The sequence below is a fragment of the Onychostoma macrolepis genome, chromosome 04 (genome assembly GCF_012432095.1).
Source record: "Onychostoma macrolepis isolate SWU-2019 chromosome 04, ASM1243209v1, whole genome shotgun sequence".
Lineage (NCBI taxonomy): Eukaryota > Metazoa > Chordata > Actinopteri > Cypriniformes > Cyprinidae > Onychostoma > Onychostoma macrolepis.
Genome location: NC_081158.1, coordinates 11,703,583 through 11,724,469, shown reverse-complemented (window position 1 = coordinate 11,724,469; position 20,887 = coordinate 11,703,583). Strand labels below are relative to the sequence as shown.

The 20,887-nt window shown below is 38.3% G+C and overlaps 2 protein-coding genes across 2 annotated transcripts; both read right to left on the bottom strand.

Annotated features, from left to right (window-relative positions):
* Positions 1–31: 31 nt before the first annotated feature.
* On the bottom strand, positions 32–3,204 carry LOC131539421 (uncharacterized). The gene is made up of 5 exons (XM_058774021.1): positions 2,660–3,204; positions 2,466–2,531; positions 2,247–2,300; positions 539–673; positions 32–357 (listed from the first exon to the last, which is right to left on the bottom strand). The coding sequence occupies exons 1-5, from the start codon at positions 2,970–2,972 to the stop codon at positions 50–52; spliced, it is 876 nt and encodes a 291-aa protein (XP_058630004.1). The 5' UTR covers positions 2,973–3,204; the 3' UTR covers positions 32–49.
* Positions 3,205–11,896: 8,692 nt separating this feature from the next.
* On the bottom strand, positions 11,897–20,527 carry LOC131539424 (gastrula zinc finger protein XlCGF7.1-like). The gene is made up of 3 exons (XM_058774025.1): positions 20,393–20,527; positions 20,136–20,310; positions 11,897–16,480 (listed from the first exon to the last, which is right to left on the bottom strand). The coding sequence occupies exons 2-3, from the start codon at positions 20,242–20,244 to the stop codon at positions 15,747–15,749; spliced, it is 843 nt and encodes a 280-aa protein (XP_058630008.1). The 5' UTR covers positions 20,245–20,310; positions 20,393–20,527; the 3' UTR covers positions 11,897–15,746.
* Between the last annotated feature and the right edge of the window lie 360 nt (positions 20,528–20,887).

Below are 20,887 nucleotides of genomic sequence, written 5' to 3'. Positions count from 1 at the left end.
TTAATGATTTTCGTCTTAAATTTTCGCCAAAGGTTCAGAATAATTGAAATCACATTTTGCAAAGCTCCTGTTCTCTTAAGGGAAACAGCAGGTAACCGCTGAATGTGCTGTGGTTTTCGCCATCATCGTATATTCTCCTGCCAGACCAAAGTCTCACATAGACGACATCTCCAACCTCCAGGATCAACACAGCTCCATTCGAGGAGTTTAATACACCCTGAGACTGATCTCCATGTGCTATAACCACATGCTCTTCATTCTTCATAAGGTAAATAGTTGATGGATTTGATAGAGCAGTATTACCATAGACAGAGATTCTGAACATGTACGCTCCTTTCAGTGGTGCTGTGAAAACACCTAAAGCAAATAAGAAGAGAAAGCAGAGAATCAGCTGTTACCTATATGATTGCGTAATTACCAATCACAGTGTAATAGTTTTGAAACATGGCAGATCATTTTATTCTCTTATTCACATTACACAACTGCAGAAGGATTGTCATTACTATGTGATTTATGGCTCAATTTCGTTGATAAATACCTGTAATTGGGTTGTAGGCGTTCCCTATGTTTGTGAAGACGTTCTTGTAGGTTAGTGTGATTTCAGTAGTAAAAGGACCGACATTTCCACCGTTTCCAGATTGCAATAGTGAAGCTGAAAACGCTATCTCTCTGTCTGTTATTGCAAAACATAAACAATATTCTAATGAATTACTGTTTCACACTGAGAATGTAAACAAATTTAACATCATTCAAACACTTTCTGTAACATAGTTCACTGTAGGTGAGCTTAATGAACCCAAGTGCAGTTTATTTAATAAATCCGAAACGTGAACATAAACAATACAAACTATATAAACTTGACTTGACTATGAACTCACCAAACAGCAGTACAGGGCTGACTGTATACACGACTTTGTAACATGGCTGACAAGAGGACTGACAATACACTAGATGGTGACATGGGAGTGGATTTTCAAACCTTTCCCGTCCCACTCCCACAAAATAAAATCCCGTCCCGTTCCAGTCCCAGAAGAATCACTCCCATTCCCTCCCACTCCCGTGTTGTTGTTTTTTGTACAGTAAACAGCACAGATCACAGCGTGCCCACCTTAGTTCAATAAAACTCCAAAATGTAGTTTTTTGTTATTATATTGAACTGAAAGCCAGCTTAAACAATGCACAGTGTGCATTGCACACACATTAAATTTCAATGCAAATCATCCATGCTAACACACACGTTTTCTATTTGAATTTATTTATTTTTTTCATTTGAAAGTAGACATTTCACTCTCTATAGATATATTTTTTATAGACGGAGTTTCGAAGTTTCTCGCTCAAGTTCACAGAGACCTAGACGGCAGAAAGCGCATCCTGTTTGCTTTAGTTACTTTACAGAAGCACATCGTTGTTATTCTGAGTGCACACAAATAAACGTAGAGTCTTTACAGATTCGAAAGATATATTAGGCTACTTTTATCTGTATGACCAAAAATTACGGAGATTTTAAGAGTAAGTGAGCGCAGCAGCGGCTGTTCTGCAGCGAGCGCGCTATTCAGATTCCACTCTACAGCTTCCACACAAACACTTCAGTAGCGCACATTTCTCTAGGTTAACATCATATTGAGCGGCCATGTAAAGTTGCTACTACATACATCTTTCGGATGAAAAGACATATTTGAGGTTGATGAATGATAGGTGAGCGTTTGGATGTCATGCGCGATGTACTCTATTACCACATAGAACAGTCGTTAACAATCTGTCCGTCATTCACTTAACCAGTCACACCAAAGCAAACAGGAGGAGAGCATAAAGAGGCGGTGCAACTAGAATTGAGTTCAGAATTAAAATATACACTTTATAGTTTATTTATAAAAGGTATATTTGTGTATAAAGTTGGGTGTCATTACTATTCCCGGTCCCGCCCACTCCCGCTGACATTTTTTCCTGTCCCGTCCCAATCACGTGATTCGTAGCGATTTTGTTTCCCATCCTGCGGGATTCCCGAAAAAATGTCAGCCTCTACAATACACAAGACTAAAAAAGGTTAGGAGGAAATGAGGGGGAGGAGCTAATCAATGACCATGGCAACACACTAGGGTAACTATAGTAACAAACAAGCAAAACAAGGCAAATAGGAGAACACATGACTAAACCAACCAATGAGAACATGACACAAACAGTATGAATTAAGTACAAAATAAAAGACATGAACACAAGAACAACAAAAACCAGCGTGACAGTTTCACCTCTATTTTCCTTTCTCAACTCCTCCACTTGACTCTGAGTAAGATTTGACATTTCTGTGAAGGAATGAAAATAGTTTTAAATGATATTTACACTGCTTATTATAATAGATAACACAGTTCACATTCAATTTTACACTAAGATTTACACTATACAGTGTACTGCACTGGTGTTTTACTCTGAGGATCAATGACAAAAGAGTGAATGTTTTGGTGAGGTACCATCATTTCTCTTGTTCAGCTCTTCCAGGATGAATGTCTGTTGTTCCCTCAGTTGCGTCTCTAAGGCTAATTGTAACAGATAGATATTACAGTTCACATTCAATTTTACACTAACATTTACACTATACAGTGCATCACATTGTTGTTTTACTTTGAGAATCATTGAAAAAACTGTGAATGTTTTAATGAGGTACCATCATTTTTTTTGTTTAGTTCTTCCAGGATAAATGTCTGTTGTTCCCTCAGTTGCGTCTCTAAGGCTCTTATGTTGGCTTTCTGCTCTGTAACGGTGGTGGTCAGTTCTCTCAGTGCTGCATGGATGTCAGAGAAGCTCACATGGCAGTATTGTTGGCTGTCAGTTGAAGCTTCAGCTATCAGATTCGGTCTTCTGTCCTCATTGCTGAGCTGTTGGCTGATCTCATTTTCAGTGAGTCCTCCATCTACCTGCTGCTGTACAGCAAGCACAAAGCTTTCCAACAGCAGCAGTGTACATACCAAACACTTCATTCTTTAGCTCTTGTTCTGTCATCCCCACAGCCCCTCATGCTCTTTTTATAGTGTCCTGATTTACTGTCTTTGTACTTTTATCTATATTGCTTCAGATAAAAAGTAGTACAGTTAATTGTTAATCATGATTAGTTTATCTTTAGCTCTATTCACAATGTTTGTGCAATGTGTCCTCCAACACTTATGACCATTAAAGGGTTTGTTCACCCAAAATAAAAATCTGTCATTAATTACTCACCCTTGTGTCGTTCCAAACCTGTAAGACCTCCGTTCATCTTCGGAACACAAATTAAGATATTTTTGATGGAATCTGAGAGCTCTCAGACCCTCCTTAGACAGCAAGGGTCCTTACACGATCAAGGTCCAGAAACGTAGCAAGGAGATTGGTAAAATAATCCATGTGACCATGGGGCGGTGCTAGGGAGGGGCTAGCAGGTACTCCAGCACCCCCAAGAAATACCAAAGCACCCCCATAAAAAATGAAATAAAATAAAAACATTTGCCCCCCTCAAAAAAAGAGCTGAATTCGGAGACTGGAGCCCTCCCTGGGCTAAACGGGGGATCAGGAGCCCTTCCTGGGCTTAAATTCAAAGAGTTGGCACTGGAGGGCGCTCTGGAGGAGCAGGCACAGCTCGGCTTGACTGCGGAGCTGTCAGCAGGCTTGTGTGAGCCGCAGCTGGTGGGCTTGACATTGGCGCAGCCGGCAGGCTTGACTGAAGAATGGCTGGTGGGTTTGACTGAGCAGCAGCTGGCGAACTTGAGTGATGAGCGGGCGGCAGACTTGAGCGAGCGCACATGGACACGAAGGAAATTAAACGAAACACACAGAACAGTCCATGGCGTGACAATAACAGGGGCCTGTTTCAATAAGGAGGTTCAACCAACAAGAGTTCAAACTTGAACTCTGAGTTGACTTACCCTGAGATGGTAAACTCTAAATTGAGTTAGTTCAATCAACTCTGAGTAAAATGACTTTGAGTTAAGTGTATGCACCACGACTATGAAAAGCAATGCTCAATAGAGCTCCGATATTACGATTCACCATGGCAACAGTAACCGACAATAAGACGTTCTCATACTTCAGTCAATACAAGTTTAATTCTTATCACTGTTATAATATCAGAGGTGAAAACTGGCACCACAGTAACTTATTGAACTAATAATCATTTTCATGGTATCCCACGGGCAAAATAACTGAATAAATAATTTAAGTGCAGTTTTCTTATTTTACAAATTCTGCCAATTTGGTAAGAAAAATAATGCAGGGGCCATTTACGCTAAGTGGAAATAGCATATTTTCTTACAAGTAGCTAGCTGCTATTTGTACATTAACAGGGTGCAGTAATAACAGAGTGTAAATGATTATAAAAATTATAAATACCTTTATTATTATTAAACACTCATTATGCAATTTACTTCCACTTTTAGAAAATTTTCTTCATTTTTATTGAACATAAGACTCGAACCCACGTCATCTCTGTCACAAGTTAGATGTACAGTATGTGCTTTACATGCTACTCTGTACGCCATGTGAACTGGGTGCATCATTTTTAACCTTGTGTGATTTACTAACAACAAGATGCGCTATTTGCACTTGTAAATAGACACTCCGAATAATCCTGTTTTCTGTTTGAATTAAGATTTAGCACTTAATTTAGACTAAATAATTTTACTTATATAGAAAATGCATCTTGATTTAAGTACGTATATGTACTTTTAATAAGACAAAAATATGCAGTAAGAAAAGCATTTTTGCAGTGTGAATAAATTAATAAAGTATTTAAACATCGCTTGCACTAAAAAAGTGGAGGAGGCCGTAAGAAAATCTGGGTTTACCGGAAAAAAACCTGCCCCCGACCAGGTTATAGAGTAAGTCACCATGGTAACTGACTCTGAGTATGTTACCTCTCTTTCAGAAATGGGCTTGACTTGCCCTGCCTTCTCGGGTTTGACAAACCTCCCATTTTGAAACGGAAAACCTAAAGTTTCCCCCATTTCAGGGTTAACAAAACTTAACCTCCTTTCTGAAACAGGCCTCAGAATATGCGTGTAAATCTCACCAAATGTTTTACAACATTTTAATAAAGTTATTCACCACAAAACTTGTCAAGTTAAATTCAATGCTTTTAAAAAAAATGAAATGTAATTATTAACTTTATTTACAACTTTTCACCTGCAAGAATGTTCTTGATTCCGGGAAAGTGATTTACACAAATAAGATAACATTTACATAGACTTGTTTTACAATACCATAATGTGAGCTGTGTTTTTACATAATGCAAGTTAATTATTACTTGCTTAGAGGTTCTGTCTGTCAGGTATGGCTGTAGTAAAGCACACGATGAAGGAGATGATGAACAAAAATTGTATTTATTATAAATCCACAAACTGTAAACTCAGGAGATAAGAGAATATCAAGAGAATAACAAATGCACATAAATTATTCTCAAATTAATTTTATAAATGTTTAGTAATAATGTGATGTCGGATCAAACAAGGTGGCACTGTGTCACGGGTCAGGGTGCCTTCCCGGCTCCTCTTGCTGTCTGTGTTGTCCTGTCAGGTTCGGCAGCTCGTGGTCTGGGCAGTCAGCGCTGATGGTGCAGCGGGAGTGCTCGGATCACGAGCTGACTCTCCCCCCACCTGTCGCTTATTCCCCCACTCCCTTATAAGACCCTACTTTCCTGCTCCGCGTTGTGAGTAGATTGTTTTGTCCTGGCTAGTGTTCTGTTTACGATTTACGCTGCTTGAGTTGAATTACTGAAATAAATGAACTTTTCCACGACATTCTAATTTATTGAGATGCACCTGAAGATCAGTGGGCAAGATGAGAACTTAGATAAGGTTTGTCCCAGAAGTTGCTATATTTGTCTCTACATTTTTGAAAAAAATCTCAAAAGGGGTGGTTAAGTCGCTAAATCTAACTACAAAATTGCTAAATTGTCAACACTGGTCCCCCTGTAATGGCCCTTTTGGTTTCTCCCATCTCAACTGAGTAACTAATTACATCTACACCTGCAGAGGAGGACAAAGTACACAACTTCATTACTTCATTTACCCAAATACTACTCCACTACAAGTGAAAGTTGTAAAGCCAGGTTTTTACTTAAGTAAAAGTACGGAAGTACATGCTTTTAAAAGTACTTAAGTATCAAAAGTAAAAAGTATATGCATTGTTTTATTGTCACGTTGTATACTCACAATACCTTATGACACTAATGCAACCTACTGAATACACTGATTAGCTTGTATTATCTTTGGAATTAAGAGCTGTTATGTTACCAAACCAATAGAAATGGAACAACTGAATGAAGATAATCATCTATATTTTTTATTTAACACTCCTACAGCTACATTTAACTCATTTTAATACTTGTTTAAAAGTTGCTAAGTTCTTTTTCAAAGAGATATTGAAGGCTATGATATGGTTCATTTTAGGCAAACAAAGCAAACATTGAAAAGAAAACAAATCTTTAGTCTCTTCAGAAAACTGGATCATACTCTCTCAGTATGACCATGGGTGTGCACATTGCACCAAAGAACCGTCTTTTTGAATTTTGCCATCAACTGATCAGTGTTCATAAAATGCTCAGAAATCAGTGAACTTCACAACATGTGGCTAGGGTTGGTATTGTTTGAATTTTATTCATTCTGATTCTGCTTATTGATTTCAGTTCTTATCGATTCCCAGTTTAGATCCCAAAGTTGTAAAAAAGTGAAGTAAAACGTTTTGACCTGTGTGATCATTTAACCTACTTACTGATCATTTGTACATATGATTTGTTGATCATATATGTATTTATGTGCAGTGTTTTGACAATAAAATAATGTTCAGATTTATATACTTCCCTGACCAGTTTTTAGCAGCAATTTACCAGTAGCCTGAGTAGTAAGGTTTTTTATATATGGTAGCAGCCATTTTTGACGGATATATTAGCATTATATGTGACCCTGGACCACAAAACCAATCATAAGTGTCCTTTTTCCAATATTTGGCCAAGATACAACTATTTGAAAATCTGGAATCTGAGGATGCAAAAAAATCTAAATACTGAGAAAATGTCCAAATGAAGTTCTTAGCAATGCATATTACTGATCAAAAATTAAGTTTTGATATATTTACAGTAGGAAATTCACTAAATATCTTCATGTAACATGATCTTTACTTAATATCCTAATGATTTTTGACATTAAATAAAAATTTATCATTTTGACCCATACAATGCATTTTTGGCTATTGCTACAAATATACCCCAGCGACTTAAGACTGGTTTTGTGGTCCAGGGTCACATATTGTCACGGGTCTGTGGTTGTGGCGTGGATCGAACATAAATATTAATGAATAACGAGAGAATCAAAATCTTCAACGCACTATTCCCATTTAATGAATATCATAATACCAGAACATTATAACATTACAGACTTAAGAACGGACGACCACAAAGGGAGAACTGAGGGCTTTTAAAGGCAAGAGAACAAAAGAGCAAACAACGTAATCAAACACAGGTGGGGACAATCGAACGATAAATAACTAATGAGGGCAGGAACTAAACCAAATAAGGAGAACGAGGACTAGGACAAGCAGACATGTAACAGTATCTCCCCCTCCCGGTAGGCGCGTCCCGCGCCGTAACAGTTCTCTTGCAGCGCGGAGACAGGGAGGCGCCTTCGTGGCGCGGGCACTGGGGCGCGCTCTTGCAGCGCTGATTCTGGGCAGCGCGGATTCTAGGGGGCGCTCTTGCAGCGCGGAGACAGGGAGGCGCCTTCATGGCGCAGGCACTGGGGTGCGCTCTTGCAGTGCGGATTCTGAGCGGCGCTCTTGTAGCGTGGATTCTTGAATGCACTCGGGCAGTGCGGAACTGGGCGGAACCAGCCGCACTCTCTGGCGGCGGGACAGCCGCACTCCGTGTCGGCGGGCTTGCCGTACTTCTCAGCGGGATCGCCGTGCTTCTCGGCGGGATCGCCTCTTTCCGTGTCGGCGGCAGGTTACCAGAACTGAGGAAGATGGAGGAGCTGAGGAGGACTCGAGGGTATTTGGGATCGGGCAGGTGGTCCGAGCGATTGGTGCGGTATGTGGGGGTTCTGGGCAATTGGTGAGCTGGCTCGATGCGGCGTGCTTCTGTGTGGGCTGGACGACTAGACTGACGGGGTTCTACTACTTCGTGAATTTCGAAGTTGGAATCATTTAACAACAGTACCAGATTAAGGAGTTCTTTCAGGGGAAAATCCGAGGAAGGAAGATCGCATCGGATAAAGTCGTCGTCCAGCCCCCGCAGAAACTGCACCAAGAACGGCGTCGCGCCAGTTCAGCTGATGGGCTAGCTCGCAGAATTCCTCCACATACCGCTCCAATCTCCGACCAGCCTGCCGCAAACCCCACAGCCTGACTTCTGCCGACATGGAGAAACTTTTCGGTTTGGTCCGTTCTTCTGTCACGGGTCTGTGGTTGTGGCGTGGATCGAACATAAATATTAATGAATAACGAGAGAATCAAAATCTTCAACGCACTATTCCCATTTAATGAATATCATAATACCAGAACATTATAACATTACAGACTTAAGAACGGACGATCACAAAGGGAGAACTGAGGGCTTTTAAAGGCAAGAGAACAAAAGAGCAAACAACGTAATCAAACACAGGTGGGGACAATCAAACGATAAATAACTAATGAGGGCAGGAACTAAACCAAATAAGGAGAACGAGGACTAGGACAGGCAGACATGTAACACATATATTACATTAGTCATTGAATCATTCATTTAACAGATTCATTAAAAAATCCAGATTCATCCAGTAATGAAACAAGTTAAGCATCTATTAACAGTCATTTAATCATTCATTCAGACCAATTTTCTTTAATTCATTCAAGATTAAACATTTTTAAATATACTGCAGTCATTTACTAGAAGTTCTGACAAAATGTTAATTATATTTTATTTTTAGTCGTCTGTTCAGAATTCTTTTTGGAAAAAAAAAAAGGGATTCTCTATGTAACCAGAATCATGCAGCTCTAACTTAAGTTATTAAAACTGTGACTCTTAAAGGAATAGTTGACAAAAACAAAAAAGTCTGTGATCATTTACTCACCCTCAAGTTGCTCCAAACTTGTATGAATTTCATTATTCCGCTGAATCTGCTCAACACAAAAGATATTTAGAGGAATTTTTGTAACCAAACAGTTGTGGGGTACCATAGACTTCATATTATTTTTTCATACTGTGGAAGTCAATGGTGCCTCACCAAAAAAAAAAAAAAAACCTTTATTATGTATTATTTTGTCAGTCTATCCCGTCCATGTCAGAGAATCTGAACGTGAGAAACTACCTAACAGAAAAATATCTAAAATGCATATGCATACATTATAAGCTGATTTTATCATTATGAATTTCAATTTATAATGATAAAATCAGCTTATAATGTATGCATATGCATTTTAGATAAATTATTAATAAATAAAAACTGAATAAATAAACAGTAATTCTATTAATTTGCCCTTCCAGTGATATTCCAATACACTGACCATTCCAATTGAAGGTGTTTTTTCTTATCCTTAGTACAAGTTATTTCATATGGTATTTTAACATGTGTAAGTAACATAATATTTCATAATAAGTTTTGATATATTTACAGTAGGAAATTCACTAAATATCTTCATGTAACATGATCTTTACTTAATATCCTAATGATTTTTGGCATAAAAGAAAAATTGATAATTTTGACCCATACAATGTATTTTGGGCTATTGCTACAAATATACCCCAGCGACTTGTGGTCCAGGGTCACTTATGTGCTAATATAAAATTAAATTAAGTAGTCTATATAAAATTGCAAAATAAATCTATCTATCAGTACCTTTTTTACTTAAATACATACAAAATCAAGTACTTTTGTACTTTCACTCGAGTAAAATTTAAAAAACAGTACTTTTACTGGAGTAATATTTTATAATACGTATCTGTACTTTTACTCAAGTACTTGATTTGTGTCCACCACTGATAGGCAGCATTCCTCCTCCTCCAAACACGGCGAGTTGAGTTGATGCCAAAGAGCTGGATTTTGGTCTCATCTGACCACAACACTTTCACCCAGTTCTCCTCTGAATAATTCAGATGTTCACTGGCAAACTTCAGACGGGTCTGTACATGTGCTTTCTTGAGCAGGGGGACCTTGCAGGCGCTGCAGGATTTCAGTCCTTCACGGCGTAGTGTGTTACCAATTGTTTTCTTGGTGACTATGGTCCCAGCTGCCTTGAGATCATTGACAAGATCGTCCCGTGTAGTTCTGGGCTGATTCCTCACCGTTCTCATGATCACTGAAACTCCACGATGTGAGATCCTGCATGGAGCCCCAGACTGAGGGAGATTTACAGTTATTTTGAGTTTCTTCCATTTGTGAATAATCGCACTGACTGTTGTCACCTTCTCACCAAGCTGTTTGGCGATAGTCTTGTAGCCCATTCCAGCCTTGTGTAGGTCTACAATCTTGTCCCTGACATCCTCGGATTGGTCTTGGCCATGGTGGAGAGTTTGGAATCTGATTGATCGAGTGCTTCTGTGGACAGGTTGTCTTTTATACAAGTAACAAGCAGCACTCCCTTTAAAAAATACTCCTAATCTCAGCTCCTTACCTGTATAAAAGACACCTGGGAACCAGAAGTCTTGCTGATTGATAGGGGATTGAATACTTATTTGACTCATTAAAATGCAAATCAATCGTGTTATCTTATTAGTCACATAGTCTGAATTTCCTCACTCTTGCAGAGTATAATTTAGACATGATTTCTATAACAAGAATATGATACATTTTACAAAGAATTGACTGATATCATCATCATTGTGTTTTGGACAGAATTCTCAAACACAAAAATACCAAACATGAATAGAAACCTATGAACTATTCAATAGTTATTAAAAATGACATACACAAGCAATGATTAGAACATAATAGTAAAATGTGTGGGTTACATACATGATATGGAGTAATGCAGAGGAATGTTATTTGTTCAACATTCTTTTACGTGTGTGTTTTTTAAAATCCCCATAAATCATAACCCCTTTCTCAGATTAAGTCGTTTACAGATTATTGGCTGCGTGATATCAGACAGACCCAGGCCCTTCCCACGATTGTTGATTGGCACTGGTGTTTTAGCACAGACCTGTTCTGAGTGGTCTGTCATCAGTCCTCCATTGTTTCGACGCCAGAGCAAGAGCAGGAGCAGATGAGAATGGCTCCTAAGCGATTGAGGATACATCGATATAATGAACATAGCAGTCATCATTTACTCCTGATATCTGAGCTGCTGAAGACACAGTGGCTTGATTTTGTTTTTGAAGGGAATGTGCCCCCAATCTACCTAAATGCGTCTATGTTCGCGCAAATAATTTGTGATCCAGCTTCACTTACAGAAGACGTGAGTATAAGGTAGAGGTCTGCATTGCCGTGGGATCCAACCAGATTTCTTGCGACACGGGATTAAATTCCTGAAAAAAAAATAAACGTGGTAGTGGTCGGTAACTCTGGTGTAATTTGAACGGGAGCGGGCGATTTAACAATATCCTGTTCCCGACGTCCTTTCAGAACAGCATATGCTTTATTCTCATTGACCACCGGTACAGCCTGCAGTCAGGACTGTTATGCACGCGCTGCACACATGAACCAGTGCTCTCTGCGTCATGTGTTTCATTTGCGGGGTATGTGCACGCAGCATGTGCATAACGGTCCTCAGAGCAGGTTGTAGCCTACCAGTGGTGACAGAACAGGCAGGTCGTCGATGAGTGACAGAGCAGAATAAGGATGGAGCAAAGTGAGGATGTGCTGTCCTTGAATAACATTCAGCTCAGTTTTGTTTATATTTTGCTTAGCCTATAATTTTTATTTGTATTTATTTATTTTCGCCCCCTGGTGGCTGGCTGCAGTACAGGTCATAAACCCCGCCCTCTCCATGTAAACAAATGGGACTTCAGTCAAAATAAAAAAATAAACTACACTTCCAATACAATTTTCCGAAATATGGTTTTGGTCATTTAAGGTAGCTGTTATCACACTGATATATGTTCAATTGTTCGTTTTTGTGATAAGTTTGATTTTAGCTAGTAATTTGATGCTATAAAAACGGGGCGTGTCGTTATGGTTGATTGGGTCTGCGGGAGTTTGATTCCGCGGCTCCACCTCACGACTCTACTGCGCAGACTCTGGCTCCAAACGAATCGCGTCGTCCATTTTTTTTTTTTTTTTACAGTCTATGATCTGTACACATTACCTTCAAAGATGTCATGTGGAGTCTTCGCGCCTTCCTCAGGAGGGCACTTAATGAACTTCAAGTGGACAAAGTGTAAAATGTTTAATTTTCAGCGCTAAGGGGCTTTTGCGTCTTCAAATTCTAGGCTTCTTTTATGCTCAGTTATTAAATAAAAACTCTGGAAAAGTACAAAAAAACAATGACAAGAAGAACAGAAGCTGTTATCAAGGTCAAAGGAGACCATACAAAATTTTATTTTTTGTTGTTGTCATGTCTGAATAAAGATGTAATTGTTTCAGTTTGTTATTTGCCTAATACAGGACCATAACATTTTTATTTTAAACAAGTTTTTGACAGACAGGTGATCTTATAGACATAAATAAAATTACAAGCAGTGCAATTACTAAAAACAACCATTTGAGCCTGAGGAATCATGACATAGTCTTTTTTAATAACAGACATATTCAGTACAGTTATCTCATTAACAACAATAGCATTGTACACTGCCCAGCCCAAACCAAACAAAAAAAAAGTCAGTGTTTGGATTTGAGTGAATATTACATTTCAATTGACAGATTGCACATACTTTTGTATTGTATCGTGAGGACAATGCTTGCTGTGGGAATGATAATGCAGTCTTCTTTTTACCGCAATGAATGTAACAGTGGAACTGAATGAAACATAGAATAATTAACGTTACCTGGAGTAATAAAATGTTAGTTTAAAGGGATAGTTCACCCAAAAATTTAATTCTGTCATTAATTACTCACTCAAACAATGTTGAAATGGAAGTTGTTTTCTTCAGCAGGGTTGACAGTTTCTTGAATGGTGCTGCTCTTGTGATTTGTTTTTTTCCCCCCTTTCCTTCCAGCATGGAAAACTGAACCGTGCCCAAAGAAGGCTAGTCAGCTTTTTGTCCAAGAGATTTGCTGTCAAAATGAGGACAGCCCAAGTCTAACTCTGACTATTAAGGTTACTGATGACTTGGAAGAACAAGATAGTGCAGTCTTTTTGTTCTACAAGCAAGAACATGTGAATTGGGCTGCTCCAGTGAAGTTCAACTTAAAAGGTAATGACCCACAATTTTCCCATAGTGATGTTGATATTGTTTTGCAAAGTTTTAAAGACGGTGCAGTTATATTTAGTTTAAAATGATGTGACTTCATTTTTTCCTAAGGTGATGCTGCGGTTGGTAAAGGAGTTACACGACATGTCTTTTCAACAATGATGAATAAACTGAAACCTGGATTCAATTTCAACATAGGTTTGCGTTTAAGATTGAGATATATAAAACAATCTACTGTTTTATATATCTCAATATATCCTTTCTGTTTGATTTTACTCCAATGCCTGTTTTTCTTGTCATTTTTCTAACATTTGTCAAAAGGATAACCAGACTTTTTGATGGTGAGGCAGATCATTTGGTCCCATCAGCATCCACAATTTTGGTGGAAAGTGATCTTTTTACCATGGCTGGCCGGCTCATAGGACATTCCTATCTTCACAGAGGTCCTACACTTTCAGGACTAAGCCCTACTTTTATTTGTTTCCTCACTGGGGGTTCACAAGAGGAAGTATCCTCTTTGCTGTGCTTGGAAGACTGCCCTGATATTGATCACAGAGAAACAATTACACTGGTGGGTGCTATTGAATTACATTTTAAAATTATATATGGGCCCTTTTCACAAGATTGTGATGATGCGTTTGTCTTCAGCATCATAAATCCTCAAACGTTTTATGTAATTTTTTTTTTTTTAAATGTATGTACCTTTATAACACTACTTTGTATTATATCGCCTTTGCATCAAATTACAAAAAATATTAATGCTAATGCAAGGGTGTTTCTAATGCAGCGTCTATGGGAGGAACGGAAAATTTGACTTCGTTCTCTCTTCTGACTGACATTATCAGTCTCCCTCAATTTCTTTTCTTTTTTTGAAAGTCATAAACACTATCGTGGAGATTTATTTTGCTATTTGAGCAAATGAGAATGCTAAGAATTTATTTGTGGTACTGTCTCATTCACTGCTCTCGAAGTTTACACAACTATGACGAGTTCCGCTGCTGAGAAACCCGGAAATGTGAAAAAAATCTATTGAAACTTTACTAGGGTTTTTTTTGTGTTTTTTTTCTCTTCCAGTTATCCGAAGACATGGAGCTGTCAGAGGAAGAAAAAACACAAGTTCTCAATCTTTGTCTTGCCTGGGACCTTCCTGGTCCAACCACAGACAACAGAGTGTGGCTCTTCCAAAACCTTCTAATGCATGCAGTAGGGAGATTTTATACATTGGATGACTTTGTAGGGTTTTACCTTTTTTTTTTTTTTCCACTGTCTTGTTTAAATGCATGAGCAGAGTTAGCTATAATATCACATGTCTGTAATAATTGGGAGTTTTGACTTTTGCCTGATACAAGTCATTAACGACTATTTCAGGTGATCACCCGAGTGGGTCGTCAAACAAGACAGTTTATTTACACGTTTATTTGTTAGCCTATCTCTTTTTCTTTTAGTAGAGGAAATTTAAATGTGAGATTCGGGAAGAAAATTATTCTAAGCGGACAGCGAGTGAACAAAGAGTGAATATATCGCGGGAGTGGGTGGGTGCTAGGGTTGGGTACCGAACTCGGTACTTTTAAGGGTACCGACCGAATTGCGTCGGTACTACCGAGTATCGATTCACACTAAATCATTCGGTACCAAATTTCGGTACCTGAGAATGCATTTGGGCGCATGAGAGAGAGAGAGAGAGACATGATGACACCACTACAACTCTTTAAAACACAACACATGGTAAACCGAAATGTTCTGAAGTGTGCTTAAATTTCTAGGGTCATGGTTTCCGAGAAGACGCGGACAGGATGGCGGAGTCCATTCATATAAACTGAATTTACTCTATAGCGCGGAATGCCACGGAATTCGTCAAGTTTTGGATGAATAAAAGAATGTCTGTCACTTAATTCAATTCGCGATATGAACTAGTGTATGTGAATATTAAAACGCAAAAAGACGGTTTAAATATGAATCCTGCATGTTCCGTTATCCTCGGTATGTATGAATGGCGGAGACGCGGTTTCATTTACTACACAAATACCGAAGCACACGTGAACTCGCGGTGATTTTCTCTGCATCTCACAACATGAACACATGAACTTACAGGCTGTGCTAGTTAGCGAGTTCCACGGCTAAAGTTTACAGTGTCAGAGAATGGCTCATCACCTCTGAAGCGAGGGGTGGGGTGAGCAGAGCTCATTAGCATTTAAAGGAACATGCGCAAAAAGACCTTCCACACAGAGCAGGTAAAAGGCTTTTATGAAGTGCGAGTTACCAAATGAACCTTAGTGTCCTTTCTATGTAAAAGTCTTTCCAAACTGAGAGCAGGTCAAGTCAAATCACCTTTATTTATATAGCACTTTTAAAAATACAGATTACGTCAAAGCACCTTTACACTATCAAATAGGAAAATAGTGTGTCAATGTAAAAGGACAATCAATTTTCAGTTTTTTCAAAAGGCAGTTTATTAAATTCAGTGATGTCAGCAGGTTAAAGGCTTTTTTCCAGTATGAATTAACATGTGCTTCTTAAGGTTTGATTTATGTGCGAAACTCTTTCCACACTGAGAGCAGCTGAAAGGCTTTATTCCTGCATGAATTAACATGTGAATCTTAAGGTATTCTTTACGTGTGAAAGTGTTTCCACACTGAGAGCAGCTGAAAGGCTTTTCTGAAGAGTGAGTTACCAAATGATTGTCAAGTTGTCCTTTCTGTGTAAAACTATTTCCACACTCAGAGCAGATGAAAGGCTTTATTCCAGCATGAATTAACATGTGCTTCTTAAGGGTTGCTTTAAGTCTGAAAGACTTTCCACACTGAGAGCAGCTGAAAGGCTTTTCTGAAGAGTGAGTTGCCAAATGATTCTGAAGATGTGCTTTCTGTGTAAACCTCTTTCCACACTCAGAGCAGCTGAAAGGCTTTACTCCAGCATGAATTCTCATGTGATCCATAAGGTTTTTGTTACATGTGAAAATGTTTCCACACTTAAAACAGCTGAAAGGATTTTCCTCTCTATGAATTATCATGTGTTTCGTAAGGCTTCCTTTATGTTTGTAAGTGTTTCCGCACTGAAAACAGCTGAAAGGCTTTTTGACGTCCGTTATTTGAATGCTGCAGCTCACTGATTTTTCTCCAATCGCATCATGATCTTTCTGACACTGATATTTCTCCTCCACCTCATTCAGATCTTGTCTTTCTTCTTTCATTTTCATCAGGCCTAAAAAGAAATCATTATAAAGATGAAAATCACTTGGGACAATTGAAAAATAAAAAGGATAAAATATTTGTGCACAGACGAAAACAACACCGCATTGTGCTGACAGGCCAGTAGATGGCGATTTTGTAAAGAAACACTACACATCTATCGACTGAACACGTAATACACGTGCATGATGTTACTGTTTTTACAAATGGGGATCCCTTTCACAATGCTGTTGTCTGTATACGAAAATTTTAAGAAGCAAAATATATTGTTGTGTAAATGTACCTTTTGAAGTATTGTGAAAAGTACTTGCCTAATCTACATTATTCCACAGCTGTCTACAGGGAATCTGCAGGTATCAGCGCTTCAACTTTAATACTTTTTAAAGGGGTCATGAACTGCATTTTTATTATTATTTTATGTTTCATGAGGTGCACATTTATAATGTCCTTACATAGAAATTAGTGTTGTCAAAAGACCCGGTACTTCGGTACCAAGTCGGTACAAAAAAAATGAAAACGTCACGGTACCAGGTTTTTGTAAGTACCGGTGGTACCGAGTACCCGGTCAACCCGGTTCTTGACGCGTACGGCCCTATGATTTCCGCGATGCAGAAAACACGGACGGAATCGCGGAATCCAGTTATAAAAACGGAATTTACAGTTTAGCACGGAATGTCACGGAATTTGTCAAAGTTTGGATCAATTAATCAAAAGTAGGTCATTACACTTAAATTAAATCGCGACATGGATTAGTATCTGTAAGTATTAAGCCGCAAAAGTCGATTCAGATATGAATCTTGCATGTTCTGCAAGCCTCTGTTTGTTTGAATTAATGAATGAATGGCAGAGACGCGTGTTTTTTTTTTATATATTTTTTTTTACTACATGAAGCGCGTGTGACACTCGCGGTGATTTCAGCACCTGCCGTCTCAATGAGGACAAAAATACATAAACAACGTCTCCAGAACAGCTCTGAGAGTCACTTCACGAGCATTTTACCGTTTCATTTGAGTAAAACCAGCGTCATATCATAAGCTACACACAGATATGTAAAGGTAGGCCTATTCACGGCAACCCGTCAAAATAAAAGTTTATCTTAAAGACATTGTGCCAGAAATATATTACTATTATTTAGTAGAATGTATGTGATACTCTTACTACTGTTGAAAAAAATTAATATTTATTTTTAAAGAAATAAAATCACAATATTTCTTCCATATTTTAATTTTAATAGTAAATCCCCTTTATTTAGCAAAAAAATAAAATGCGTTTAAATTTCATTAATTAAAAGACAAATTAAATTTGGGTGAAACTTTACTGTTTACTGTTTTTCATACTTTTTTTATAAGTATAAAGAATGGCATTGATTTTTGCACATTTTATTTTTGTTTGACTTTATTATTAAAAACAATGTGTTTTTTAATTAGCATGTGGTACCGAAATTGGTACCGAGAACCGTGGATTTTGACTGGTATCGGTACCGAATGCTGAAATTTTGTTACCGTGACAACACTAATAGAAATAAATGATGATTTTAGCATCTGATTTGAACGCTCTGTTAGAAGGGACGTGTCTGCTGTGACTGGCTAACATCTTTACATAGTAAAAGTATTTGAGACTGCTCCACATGTAATACTTCTTATGTTTTTACCATTACAGCTGTTGAGATTATTTTACCATGTAAAGTGTTAATTAGGCTATAGCTTTATATATTTAGATCTACTCTCATCACATGAAAGGTTGTAGCGCTGAGCATCTGACAGTCTCTTTGATCTCATCATTACGTCTCTTTTTTTCTGCACTCTCACGAAATGCTTCATTTTAACTAACAGCAAACATGTAAATACTGTAAAAGGTTCATTGTGTTGTGTAAAGCCTGTGTTATACTTTCCGCGTGCGCGAGTCCGCTAGGTCCGCTATGGTATGTGTGACGTAAAAATCGTTATCGGAGGGTGTGCGCGGAGGCTCTGCGAAGACATCTGCGTGCCTCCCATTTTTTTGTGACCGCGCGTACTTGTCCGTCAGTAGGCTGCAAAAGCAAGTCGGTCGCTACCCGCACTTCTACAAGCAATCGATAAAACAATATAAGACAGCCAGATGTGCAATAACTCTGGGCAATTGTTTGTTCACGTTTGTTTACTGTTCAAGCCGATCTAATGCCGGGCTCACACTGTGCTATTTTTTAAAAGTCCTTTAGGATTGTACTTGTCAGACTGTACGAACATGCTGATCATGTCACACTATGGGATCTCAGTTGTCATTAATGTCAAGATAAAACGGGTGCGTGCACGAAAACTTGTCCGGAGTTTTACATGATCAACCCATAAACGTCCAGTGACTGCAAACTGCATTGCACGCCGGACCGAAATGTTGGCTGTCATGTAAAGTATATGAATGGCAGTAATACCGGCATATTTAAGAAGAATAGTTTATGCAGCTCTACACACCCACATGAAAACAGCGGCGCAACCAGTGTTTATATAGAAAAGGCAACATATCAGATGAATTCCATGAGCGGAGGACGGGATCGGCGGAATTTATGACTGATAGAATAATTCTCAAGCATTAATTCTGCTCATAGCTTGCCTTGAAAAAACGACAATTTGACATTCATCGTAGGGGTAGTCACACTGCAGGACTGCGCCAAATCTTCTGACACTGCCAGAATTTCGTCAGAGGTGAAATTTGATCGCAACAGCCATTAATTGGCTGTCGGTGAACATGTCAAACCAGCGATCAAAGACTACGGATTTTAGCCTATGATTATAGGAATCTTTTAGGATTTTCAAAATTTGTCTCAGACGACCAAATCGTGGCCAAAATCGCAGAATGTGAGCCGGGCTTAATGCGATTGTATGGAACATGTCCGCGGAGCAGACCACCAGCGTACATCGGTAGTATAAATACAAGCAGTCTACGTCCACGCTGTCCGTGTACGCATCCGGATTGCACAAGCGGAAAGTATAACACAGGCTTAAGAGAACCATTCATTGTAACGAGAGTTTTAAGTGGGTGCTGCGTGATTGACAGCTCCAGCAAACAGCTTTCTGTAATTTAACTATTTAAATAACAGATATATTCATGCTATTAGGAGAAACAATGTTTAGTTTGGTCACTGACTTGATTTACTGACACACACCACCACCATCAAACAATTTTGAGACAAATAAAATCTGACTGAACTTGAATAATTACACATCAGAAATCACTGATCTCAGATCAGATATTAGAATAAACAAGTTTACTTGTTTGCATGTTGTGACAATGCTGTCAGGTTTATATATTACAGTTTGTTTGCAAACCTGCTGCAAAACTGTTACTGATTTACAGTGAAATGTAACAAGCAAATAATTCTCTACTGACACATTCACATGCTTGAAAATAACCACAGTCCTATAGCGACTTTACTTCAAATGTGGCTTCTACTAGCATAAAGACAAATTGAATCTCATACGCTCCGAGTTCAACACAGTTTTATGATTCCAAAAAGCAAAAATAAAGTCTAATGTTTAAATCTCCTCAGTGTCAGTTCAGTCACATTTCCCTAAGAACTTTGAAACATGGATTTAAGACATTTTAATGAGAGTTAAGGTCTTTTTTTTTTACATAAAGGATCTGTGGATGTAACACAAACAGCCATTAAAGATGAATGAAGAATAAACACCAACCTCCTTGTTCCTCCTGTTTTATTCCCCAAGTTTCTGGTTCCTCTTGTTTTATTCTGCAGGATTCTGGTTCAATCATGTTCTCCTCACTCTCCTCTTTAACAAACACCATCTTCACAGCAGATCTCAGTTCAGCTGATACTCCTCCAGATATTCCTGCTTCAACACTTAGTCACGACTGTGAAGATGAGAATATTACAGTTATTACTGACCTGATTTAAAAGCTGTATTTTGATATTTACAGAAACAACAATTCTAACCGTTTGTATTAAACCAGCATCACAACAAAACAACAGAGAACGCGTGAAACTGAACTTCTTCCTCTGAGGTTTAATGGTGTTTGTCAAACAAACGGATGTGTTTTAGCGCCACCCGCTGGACTGGAGTGAAGCGGCGAGAGGAGGGAAATAATAAACTGGTTTGTTTTCCTTTAGAAAAACCGATCTGAATGGATGCTTTTTGCTTCCAAAATTTTTTTTATTTCTATTAACACACATATTTAACTATTCAAAATATGTACAGGACAATCGCAGGTTACTTTATTTCATTTTTTGCATGGTTTGTAAGTGGAAGGTGTATTTTTCTCAGTACTGTTACCAAAAATCTTATGTCTATTAAAATAGTTTACATGTAATTTTCACCCACACTGCTTGTTGGATGCATGACATCATATTATCGAAATATGAAATGCAAGTGAACTTTTGAAACATTTACATTTGCATTATTTTTTGCCAAAAATAATTTAAATGTTTCAA